Source organism: Maylandia zebra, linkage group LG7, assembly GCF_041146795.1.
Source record: "Maylandia zebra isolate NMK-2024a linkage group LG7, Mzebra_GT3a, whole genome shotgun sequence".
Lineage (NCBI taxonomy): Eukaryota > Metazoa > Chordata > Actinopteri > Cichliformes > Cichlidae > Maylandia > Maylandia zebra.
This window is the reverse complement of record NC_135173.1, coordinates 12,062,794-12,075,159: the sequence shown is the minus strand read 5'-3', so window position 1 is coordinate 12,075,159 and position 12,366 is coordinate 12,062,794. Positions and strand designations below refer to the sequence as shown.

Genomic DNA, 12,366 nt, shown 5'->3' with positions numbered 1-12,366 from the left:
ATTGGGTAACAACTACTTAAAGTATCAGTTCCACAGCAGAGCACACGTGTTAGAGAGTCACCTATAGCTTAACCATATATCTGCATGAGCATTGCAACATCTGTTTTATTACACTACAAAAGAAGACCGATGACCTTTTTTCGCTAAAAGCCCAGAGGAAAAGGAGTCCTTGTCCTATAAAAAGTGGCACTTCTGAAACACAGCGTGTTGCTTGCAACAGAACCATTAATACTGCTCGCTGTGGCACGAGAAGACCTTTCAGAAAACTCTCATCAGACTCCTTTGTGAGAGATATGAAGACATCAAGTGGCATAAGCTAAGTATTTATTTAGATAGAGTTTACTTTTACACTTTGCCCCACATTGGGTATCTCTACTCTAAATATACTGTAGACTCTCTGAGGCTATAAAATTTATACCCTCTGTTGGAACTATAAATGTATCAGAAGTATTCTAGTAGTCCAAAATAAATCGTCCGCTTTTACTATAAAATGTGTGAGTTTATTTTTATCTCATCCCACTGCACTAATCTGAAAATAACTTCTTATCTTGTATGTATATAACAGTTAGTATGTTGGCTCTGACACTCAACAAAAGTTAACTGTAGAGCCGACCTGGCCGGAAACACAGGCCCAAAGGTTAAATGTCTGCCCTCAGATACAAAACCCCCGCCAAAAAACAGTCTGTGCACACAGACAGGAAGAAGTGCATCATCTTAACAACACTGTTTGTTTATATGTACGCCAAATGAAGAGGCGATAATGGGATTTCAGAAATACTAATTAATGGCTGCCTTTGTTGCTACATTATCAACCTCTCCAGAGACAACAGACTGACTGACAGGTTTCATATTTATGTGGCAACAAGGAGAAGACACTAAAATAAAAACTAAAAAAATAAATACATTTTCATTATTACAATGCAGTATCACCGAAAACTTCTATTAACTCAAAACAAAAACTTCCAAAACACAATAACATCATATTTAGGTTGGTCTGCAGTATTGTATGTGACCTACAGTTATTAAGTATAAAAAATAATTTTAATATCACTTCAATAAGTCATAGAAGCCCCAAACTACATGTATTTTTTTTCTGTAATATTAAAAATGGGCTGGCTGAAAATTTCACATATATTGAAAAGCCCTGGAAAATCAACATCAACCCAATAAATCTATGTCAACAGCAATGACATTTGATTTAGCTTAAAAGGGATATCTCATCACTGCTGCTGTGAGGTCTGTGGCGAAACACCAAAAAGGATGATGATGGTGCAGATAAAGGGTAAAGTAGAAAGATACTGGTGAAGGGCTGAGGCAGATATTGAGCTTTGCAGAGAACTGAGAATGAAGTCATTAAACCGGTCTATTTATTTATTCCTTTAAATAGCGCTCATTGCAGAGAACACAGCAACTTGTGCTTGTTTTGCCTCTTTTCAGACAACAGGGAAATTCTGTCAAAATCAAAACATTTTCACCGGCATATCATATATATATATTTGAAATATCATATATTATATATCATCATAATATATCATATATTAATGTATACACATTACTGTAAACACACCAGAAAAGTATGGATACTACCAACTTACAGAGAGAGCAAAAGAGAAAACTAATAAATGAATGCTATGTCTTTATGTTTTTCATGACAGCAGAATATAGAAACACTTAACAGCAAACTAAAAAAAAATAAACATACAAAAAAAAACAACTTTCTGCAGAAATGAAACCAAGACAATGAAAAATCTTTAAACATGCATAAAAACTTTGACTGGTGTCAGGTACAAGTAATAATCCAAACAACAATTAAAACTAGTATTACTGAGTGGCTATCTGTTCACTTAATATAGCCACCCGACACTTAGCACAAACATTGTGTTGTTGAAAATAAAATTCTATACTAATTCAGTTCTCCCCAATTCTAAATTTCAGTTAAGTAAATATATCTGTGTAGCTGAACTTGAACGACTTAATGTTACAATTGCAAAACTGACCATATATCATTCAAAATACCACCACCCGTTTTTCTAACCTGGAGAAATTCTCTCATTTTCCAAACAGAAAAGTATGCTATGTGTGTTAACTTGTTGTGAAAAAGACTCTTTTTCATCGGTATGAATAACTTTCATAATGTGTACGTGTGTGGGCAGCACATACCTATTACTATATTACTTAAGTGACCAATGAATGAACAGTGCAATAACTGCAGTATCCACCAAACACATTTTGTAGCCTATGAGATAATACCTGAGAGATAAAGAAACAAGCAAGTATCGTAGGGCTAAAGAAAAAGCATGAATAGAAATAAATAATCATTTTATTGCCCTTAAAATATGTTTGGATATAAAACTTTTGGATGTCTAAAAAGAAATTTATATTAATGTGTTTTTTTATTTAAACACTGTGACATAAAACATAAAAATCTCACTACCACATTTCTGTCACACTATGAAATTCCTGAAGAAACTAGAATTTTTATCTCTCTATTGTCTCCACTAATCAGCCAAGTTGCAGCAGAAGTTGCAAAGAAATTCATGCTGTTGCAGTAAAGCTGACTTTTAATCTTTTCAATTTGTGTTCAAAAGATTTCAATTACACGTGTCAGAAATTGTGTGCTCAGACCGCTCTGAATGCTTGGTTTTTCAAAGGGATTTTTTTAACTCTTAGCTCTAATTGACATCAAAGAAAGGTGATGGCCTTAATATAGTCTGCTTGCACAAGACGGCCAATCACTTGGAAGTTGGCTTAATTGAGCTTGTTTCAGACCAAGGGGCTGCACCAAGGCCCACTAGAGGGTAAATCGTGAATAAGGAATGATGTAAATCTAGAATAAAAGTGCAGAAACAGAAATGAGCATAATAGGAGCACTTTAAATTATGACCATGTTTAGTGAGGTTAAAACTGTCCTTGACCTTGAACTTCTATTTCTAATCAGTTCATGTCTGAGTCCAAGTGGATTTTTGTGCTATATGTGATAAAATACTTCCAGGTGATCGATTCTAATTATTTGCAAGACTGGGATCGACATGAGGTCAGAGACCTTGACCTTTGACCACTAAAATTAAAAATTTTAAACCCTAACTCCAGGTGAGCTAATCCCACCACGACTGCCGCCAGTGCAGAAGCACGAAATATAAATTTCAATCTACTGTTAGCTAACATTTCAAGGTCTCTCTATAAACGTGAAGCTTCTGTCAGAGTTGTTTTCAGTTTTATTTATTTGTCATATGCAAGTCAGCACAGGGTCAACATTGCAATGAAATGTGTTTGAGTTGTGTGCAGTATGTATTCACCTGTTAACTCTAAATCAAGTATACCACACTTTACTGTTATTTTCTGAGATGTGAGGCTTTACTTTTATAAATTAAGATTCATTTTGAAATCAATACGTCGAGATATAAAAACATGCAATTTCAACAGTGCATGTTGCTCAGCAGCAATCTACACGACACATAATTGGCAAGACATCATCTTGAGTAAATCATGTAGCACTAATAGCAATTTAAAGCACAATTATAAATACACGCTCAGGACAAGCTGCCTCTGGTACTTGGAGTAGTTTCACCAATTCACTCTGATATTCAAGTATTTGTTCTTGCTGTTAAAACCAACACAAATAATCTGCACAGCACAATATCCTAGACAGACTTCAGAGTTGACTGAGTGCTGATCTATTAAATATTTGCAAGACTAAAGCTCTTTTCTCTCATAAATATTTGATCAGTAATTCTGGTGATGAAGGGTGAGAACAAATTCAAATGCAATTTGTGTTGGGCTTTTTTTTCCCCATGTAAAACAAATAAAGTATTAAACAAAGCCGGAGCCACAGCCTGACTTTGTTAACACATTTGCTAAAGTAATATATTTTTTCAATTTTAATCTGAGCACCTGATCTGATCTCTCTGATCTCTGATCAGCTCTTTGGAAATTATTCATTCTGTCAAAAAGAAGTCGTTCAAAGATAAAAATCACAGCTTTTTCAAGTGTAGTTTGAAGCGTTCATTTTTAAGAAATGTCTGTAAAAAAGAAGCCTTCTTTGAGTAAAAGGACTCTCCGCTATTTCTCCACTCTCATAAAGTAATAAATAAGAAATCGCATTCACTGAATGGAGGCTTAAGACAGTTTTCTGCTTGTTTTTTTTCTCATGTTCTTCCATCTCTCTTCCTTAATCCCCCCCATCCATACACCCCCGGCCCATTCCCCAGCCTCCATTTCCAATGAGCCACCAGCAGGAGGATAATTGATCAATCATGCTAATTGAAGAGTCTGGACAGCTAGACCACCATAGCAGATGTGCCAATTTGCATTCATTAGGATAGAAATGAGCCTTAATCACTGCTCAGCCTTTGATTGACGAACATAAATATCTCCTGTCTGAAACTCCCGGTGCCCATTCAGCCCAAAGCTTTTCAAGGGATTCATTCTATAACTGGTAATAATATTTATTTTGCTTTGAGCTGTAAATCACAGAAAAAAAACCCACTTGCGAGGCACAGCTCATCACTTAATGCAATGATCGTCTCCATCATTTAAAGTGTAACACGCAGAATGAGGAGAAATTAAACCTTGAATTGTGATAAATGCATGCGTAGCTTTTGTCGTCGCGAAATCTACAGCACACAATGTGTGACATTCAGTAATGGTCAACATTTACATACCTTATTAATACAGCTCAGTTTATGACAAAAGTTCATAGTGATCATGAAATAAAGCCTAATGGAAATTACCTGATAATTCTGTGCTCATTTCCTCTCACTGTACTGGTCTTGTGAGACGGGGGGACTGCTCGTTCATAAATACAGAAGGAATTGTCCCTTTCTCCCCGAGTCACAATAACAATGACCATCTCTCTTTATTATGAGTATGATAAGCAGAATTTCCCTATGAATGATCTCACGCTGTTTATTCTCAGAAACCATCAGGGTAAAAGACATGAAAAGGAGCGCTAAAAAGTCACTTCTTTGCATATAGCACTCTCTGGGTATTTAAAAGGTATCGGTATTTCACTCCGAGCGCATTCCTGAAATTTGATTATAGTCTATTCACAACCTTGATTTCATCAGATTAGAATTAAGTGTCAATTAATGTTTATTCCATGTGTCTGCAAACCTGATTAATGCTAACCTATACCATATACCTTAATTGCATCGAATTGCTTAAATAGGGGACAGATTGATGCCAAATTATGCCTGTGAAGTTAATATCTTATTTCAAGGTTTCTCCTGGAGAGACACAGGGATCTTTCTGTGTGCAGAAACACAGCGTGAGGTTATAGCAGAGCACAAATCTCATTAGCTCCACAAGCGGAGACGAGAGTAAGACTAAATATTATTAGATTAATCTAATGACTAACAGCAGCATTTTCATTTGTGGAATAAACAGAATTCAATAAGTAACACAATAGAAACAACACCATGGAAACTTCATTCAGGAATACCCGACTTAGTCCACTGTTACATTGAATAACCCTAATGCATGAGAATACGCTGAGACAACATGAGCTATAAATGCTAAATAAGTCGTCTTTATTTACAGTAAGAGACACTGCTGGTAGTCACTCAGGCCATGTGATTCTGGCAAAATTATTTATTTAACAAATTAAAACAGTAGCTTGTATAAAAACACCCACCTGTCTTTAATAGTAAAAGCGGTGAAAGGTTTGTTTGATGCACACAGGTGAATTCATAAAAAGACAGATTTTACACCACTGCTCACCCTCGCCTGGAGTGACGGTAAGGTTAGCACATGCAGACAAGAACTACCAACACACACACACACACACAACCAGGGTAGAAAAATCTGAGCCTACTGCTCTGCTTTGGACTGCGAGCCAAGTTTGAGACAAAGTCCATAGCCCTCCACTGGGTTATCAAACTGTGGCCAAGGCATGCATCCATCTGTGGAAAACATGGAGACTGTTCTCTCACACTGCACAGCCCAGCCTTTATCTACAGATGGTACTACTGAGCAAGAATGTGACCTTTGATTTGGTTTCTCACATGGAAAGGTCTTACCAATGAAAAGTGGGTGAGCATTTTTCTTTCCTCCAAAACAGGACAAATGAGCACATGGCTGTTTTTATAGCAAAGACTTGTTTAACACAATTTAAAAATTTAGATAAGTGTCCCGTGTAAGTGCCCTCATGTGAGGCCTATTTCAGTAGATAAATGAGGAAGGGGTGGATTCTTCCCATTATTATAAATGCATCAGCTCCTCTGTGTAGTGTACAAGGATTTGTACAGCTGTGGTGAAGCACAAAATCTGGGAAAGTGCTCACCAGCAAAGACGGTCAAAAAAAACAGCCGAAATTAGGCTTTCTCTTAAAATATGATCAGATCTGAGCGGGAACTTGTTGGACTGGAAAATAAAGCCAGCACAGAAATGCAAACAAAGCTGCAGTTCCTGAAGTGGCCACTTTTACAGTGGAAATAAACACAGTTTTGGCCTCAAAAGCTCATTTTCCCCTTCATTATGACTGAAACCTCTACATCACTCTATCACAGTTGAGATAGATCCCACCCCCTCACTACCCAGAAATGAACAAGCAGTTAAGAAAATGGATGGATGACAAACTGTTAAATGTATGTATTATGAGCTGTTGACAGGTGAGAGCCACCCAGGCAGCTAGTTAGCGAAACACGCCTCTCCACTGCATAACAAATAACATGGCTCAGTTGTGGCTAATTGTGTTAAATGCAGGGGCGGATCTACTGTGTTGGCATGTGGCTTAAATTGTAACACATGCATATGTGTAAAGAAATGGCTTTGATTTTGCCACCCCATCTGATTTCCATGCCACTCTAAGAAAGTTTCTCTAGATCCGCCCCTGGTTGAAAGCTAAGTGAAGTTCTAGTAAGTTCTAGTACGTTTGCTAGAATTAGCAAATAACTTAGCAATCCATCAAATATGGTCATTTCTGGCTAATGATGATGATTAAAACAATGACAGTCATAATGCTAAAACTGGCACATCAAAACGGGAGTTCATGGGTGACGTCACAGTGGCTAGAACTATCTTCTACATGTATATATACAGTCTATGATTGGGTCATAGCCTCCACACACTATCAGGCTCCTCAGACACAGCTCTCTGAAGAATGAATAGTGAGACAGTGTGTTGATGCTGTTAAGTGGACTGGGTTGGTTACTTCAGCTCTGTTTCACATCTGAACCCTGACCACACAGCTTGCAGGCAGAGGGGCATTTGTTATAAACTGCAAAGACGCTGGCCGAGTGAGCCGGGACAACGGTGGCTTGTTCTCGCCTTTTATACAGAGGGGCAGCTTGATGGGGTCAGCCAGCAGTACTAGGTGGGAAAATCAGCAGGAGAACCAAAAAATGTACATGCCAATTACACCAAGCTGTTCACATAAACATACATGTGCAGACCACAGATAGAGAGCGTGGTGTGGATTGACCCGGCTGATACGTGGTGAAAAAAAATCCCATGACTCTCAGTGCAAGGTGTTTGCGGGAAGTCTTCGTTGTAATAAGACAGCCTCCAGAGTCACAGCAAAAGCAAAACTGTGGTCGCTGTTATGTAAGGAAAGTATTTATGTATTTTTTATGCAGGTGAGCCCTTGCTCTGCTCTGAGGGCCCCTGATGGAGGAGTGACTGCATGAGTGTACGGATGCCAGAACACTCTTGTGCAGCTCTGCCAAGCAGGTAATTCACAAGCAGCAGCAGTATAAATAAAAGATAATGGGCCACAGCTGACTCCTTTATGCTGCATGTAATTTCACTAATTCCTCCAAGTGAAAGTCTTTTTTAAACTGGCATTCTTGATTTTTTTTCTATCCATTCTGGCCCATTTTAAACTCTTAATGTCTCTTAATAGTGCAGGAGTAATAAAAATGCTATATGTTTTAGTGGGCAGGTGGCAGTAAAAACAGAGAATTGGGATGTAGCAGTTTGCATGGTCTATTAAAAAGTGTCTTGCTGCAGAAAATTATCATCTAAGTCTATTTCAAATAATAGCAATAAAGATTAATGGGCAACTTCATACTGAGAGTGTGGATTCCATCAATAGGCATTAACATACATTGTGTGTGCTTTCATCTAGTCAGAATGAAGATACCGGCCTCTTAAAGCAGATCTTGAATAAGCTGAGAAACCACACATGTGCCAATGCAAGATGTTTGGAACAGGATGTATCCCTAATTATTCTCATTTACTTTGGCTTTTACGCTTTTGGCTGACAGTTTTGTATGCTGGCATAACAAGTGGCTTACTCTTCCGCTAGTTGCTGGGCATGCAGGAGCTGCCAGGAAACCCAAGTGCTTGTTGAGTTTTATAAAGCTGTATGGAATGTACTAAACACTGTATTTCTCTGAAAAAAATACTGCAGCATTGGGCAAGCTAACTGTGTGTACTGAGGAGTAGCCAGAGAGCTGTGCCTTGCAGGTACAGTATCTATGGGAAACAAGGTCAGCAATGGTGGTCGGCAGCTACTGTGTGCATGAGTGTGCAGAGACAGGTTTTCCACGTCAGTTGATGGGCCTACGAGAAGCTGAACTTATCAGAGAGTGCAGACCTCCTGTGCCCTATCTGAATGGTGACTAGAAGGAAACTGCTATTTGTTCCTGACAGCACTTACAAACCAAGCCAATGGTTATCAAAGAATACATACGTCTTTTAAAGTGGAAGCCAAGCAATAAAATAATTTAGCCTGCATAAACCCGAGGATATGTTTTGTATAAAAAAGCATAAGGAAGATAAACTACATGCTCAGTGTGAGGTTAAAATGGCACGGTGTGAAAGAAGTTTTTTATTGCAAATTAAGAAAGCGGTGCTTGCTCACCTCTACAATGTCAGAGTTGGTTCTGCTCTCGTGGGGCTCGTTGTACTCTGTGTATTTCAGCAACACTTTGTCCATGTCTGTGCTGGCGTACTGGAACAGTTTGTTAGAGCTGTTGAAAATGATGAGGGCGATCTCACAGTCACATAGTACGCTCAGCTCATAGGCCTTTTTCATCAAGCCAAACTTCCTCTTTGTGAAGGTAACCTGAGGAAACACAGAAAGCAGCCAACGGAGAACATTTTTATTTGTACACACAGTTTGGTTTAATTTGCACTTTAGCATTCTCATTACAACGAAAAGCTGTAGTCAGTAGTTGCTGTGTGATTATTAGTGGTAAAAGGGGCATTTACATATTTTTTTGAAATACATTTAAAATCTTCACGTAAATGCAGAGAAGTACTATCAACAATAATAATAACAGCCACTGTCAGTGTTGTCTGTAAAACTGCTAGATACTTCTGCATTAAGCCCTGTAAGCAGCGTATAATCGATCCAGGTGGATCTTATAAAGGAATGTTTGTATGTAAACTGTCCATGTGCTAAATAGCTGATATTGCAACATAAATACAACACTTGAGTGAACTGCAGCAGAGATGTATAGTAGAAAAAAAACATTAGAAACAAGCATGGTAACACAAGATAAGAAAGGCAACAACACTGCTGTAAACAAGGTGACAGATAACAAATTCATTTCTGCTTTAGTAACAACTGAAATAACATAGTGCATATCTGAAATGTCTAGTTATCAGGCCAGAGGTCAGGGTTAGAGCCACGAGTCAGCAAGCTGAGTCAGAGCTTTGGCAACAACAGGGGTCCATACATTACTGTAGCCCCTGTCTCCATATACGGAAAGCTATCTCTGTAGTGCAGCATAAGCCTTGTAACACGAGCTCTCAGATGGGACTTTGGGTCATACATCACTCCAATGGTAACGCAACCCTCTGCAAAGTGACTTTCTGTCCTGTAGCTCTGCAGCTCTGTCTCTGTGGTCACTCACACCAATTCACATGTGTCATTATGTTACACTACCTCTTTACAGTAAGCTACACTCATTTCTCAAACTAAAAACATTATTAGTGAGGAAACTGGACACAAATACAGCCGTTGTCTCACTTGTGTGCAGAAATCTGTTTTGGAAATGCGTTGCTTTTTTAAAATCTGACTTTTCACAGCATATGTCTTGTCAAATTGTGGCTTGAGAATGTGCTAGTAAAAGCTGCGCTCAGAGCTTTCCGTCTTACAAAGCAGTGCACGGGGTCTATATCCTCCATCAGTTTTACTGACCTACTAAGAGAGGAGTTGAGGAGATGAGCTTGCTTTGTTCAACTTTAATTGGTCACAGCTCGCGGCTATACCCTCTTTTTAACTGGTATAATGCAGTATAATCTTATGTGTTGCATAGTGTATGTGTAACCGCTAAGGCAGCGGGGTCACTACAGCTGTGATAAATGAATTTTAAATCTTCCACGCTACAGGTAATTACACTGGATCATTATTCCTGTTATAGACACACCGGAGCCTGTCCTGCTGTCATTTTCTTTTCACTGCACAAATGTTATTCAAGCTCATATGACAAAACAAAATTCTAACATGAAATTTCTTAAAATCACAAGGTTTAAGTACAGGAGAAGCTGAACCAAATAACATGTTTCCTTACAAATCACAGTTACAGAGTGTTTGAGTGAGTTTGTCAAGGTGGACACACAGTGGGGGATCAAGCCGGGACCAGCCTCTTTCTATCTAGTTGGAGTTGTAACCACCTGATACTAGTCTCCTCTGATTAAACACCAGCGATGCCCACTCGCTCATTTACCCGCTTGCGTATTTGTTTGCCTAACCAACTGGAAAGCAGCGACTGTCACGTGGGAAAACGATTAACAAATTGTATGCTTTTTAGCAGATGAATGTGGCTGTTAAGCCATGGAGATGTCACCTTTCAGCAGGAAGCCCAGGATGAGATGCTGAGCGAAGACTTTGTTCCACCTGGATGCATGGCTGTGCTGAGTGCAGAGCTGCTGACCCAGGCATCGCTTCATTTCAACCTCAGCAGCAGTACTGAGACCTGGTCCTTGCCCCAGCCACAGACAGAGTAACTCTACAAGGGCTAGCTACTGCTCACACTTCCATTAAAATGTGACAAGTATATTATTCTTCTGTACATACACACTTAGGTTATTTTGTAACTGATTGCCCTATTTTTATCCTTTTGTTAGAACATGTAAGACGTCCATCTAAATTTGATGGGTCACAACGCAAAGGACAAAAAAAAACAGAAAAAAGGTTTGGGGCATATGGACCAGCATTCACAAATGCACAAACCTCAATCCACCCCCATCATTTCTGGGGTGACTGGTGCGACAGTGGAAAACCACAGACATCCTTGAGGTCAAGTGGGAGGTTCAATGGCAAAGCTTTCCTATGCTTAACCGAGTCAAATACACCCACAAACACACTCGATGCGGTTTTAGCATTTTTTCGAATCGCTCCTGCAGTAAGATGTGGTGCAAATTTAGTCTAACTCCCTGACTAATTCATGTAATTCACAGCGACAGGATTAGCCTCAGTATTGTAAAATTCTACACGACACTGTACCAGTGCATCTTACAGTTTTTCACAAAAATCGTATGCCATGGCGAAAAAAGACAGGCCACATTTAAACTTCCAACACATTTAAGTGATCCCAGCTTTCTAGGCTTGCTAAGGTCATTTTAACAGCTCACACAATACCCAGCAGATCAGTGAGCCTCTGCCACACTGAAAACTCTCTGATGTTTTAAGAAGCTCTCTCAAAGTCTAGATAAAGTAGTAATTCCACTCTCAATTCACACTTTCTGCATTTCTACCTTCTTCCCAAGAGCCCCACCACCACAACCTATGTTTATAGAGCTTTAATTGAGGTAGGTAATTTACTTTTTATTTTTTATATTTTTATAGCAGACCAAACTAAATGCTGCTGCAGTTCTATCTTTCCCTAAGCGATAGCAAGTTCAGGTAATGGGGAAACCTTCTTTGGAATGGACAAAATCATACTCGAGGGGTAAATTTAAAAAACTGCATATGAACGGCAACAAGTAAATTTGGTCTCATCAGCAATACAGTGGCCTGTTTGTTAAAAATAATTATAGACCTGCTTAGCTGGTAAAATGCAATGGAAAGTTTAACTGCACAACGTATAGACCTTTAGTGTAAACATACAAGCATGGGTCTGTTACGTTTTACTGCTGTATTTGGTTTATGTTTTATTGTCTTCAACATTCACAAGACAGGCTCTGCCACGGAAACTTGTGTAGCATATAACAGCATATGCTACAACAAACTCCAATACACACATTCACACAGAACTGACTTGTCAATCAAATGGTCTATCAATGTCTGTCCGCAGGCAGAGGTGCCAAGATGACAAACAAGACATCTGGGACTGAGAGTGCAGCTGTGACTGGAGCATGGCAGGAGATGCCTGAGTCACTAACACCTTCAGAGGGGTGAGGAGCTAGCGGCCTTATTAGAACCTCATGTCACCTCTGACAGCCCCCATGGCAGACATGAGAGCGGGCTACAGAGAC

At 39.1% G+C, this 12,366-nt stretch overlaps 1 protein-coding gene across 11 annotated transcripts in view; it reads right to left on the bottom strand.

The window, feature by feature from the left end:
* The window catches only part of mef2aa (myocyte enhancer factor 2aa), a 66,623-nt gene that overhangs the window by 27,481 nt on the left and 26,776 nt on the right, over positions 1–12,366 (bottom strand). For all 11 annotated transcript variants that reach the window (XM_004553221.6, XM_004553222.5, XM_004553224.4 and 8 more), the window contains one exon: positions 8,804–9,007. In XM_004553221.6, coding sequence (XP_004553278.1) covers positions 8,804–9,007 — 204 coding nt within the window. The remainder of the gene's footprint in view (positions 1–8,803; positions 9,008–12,366) is intronic.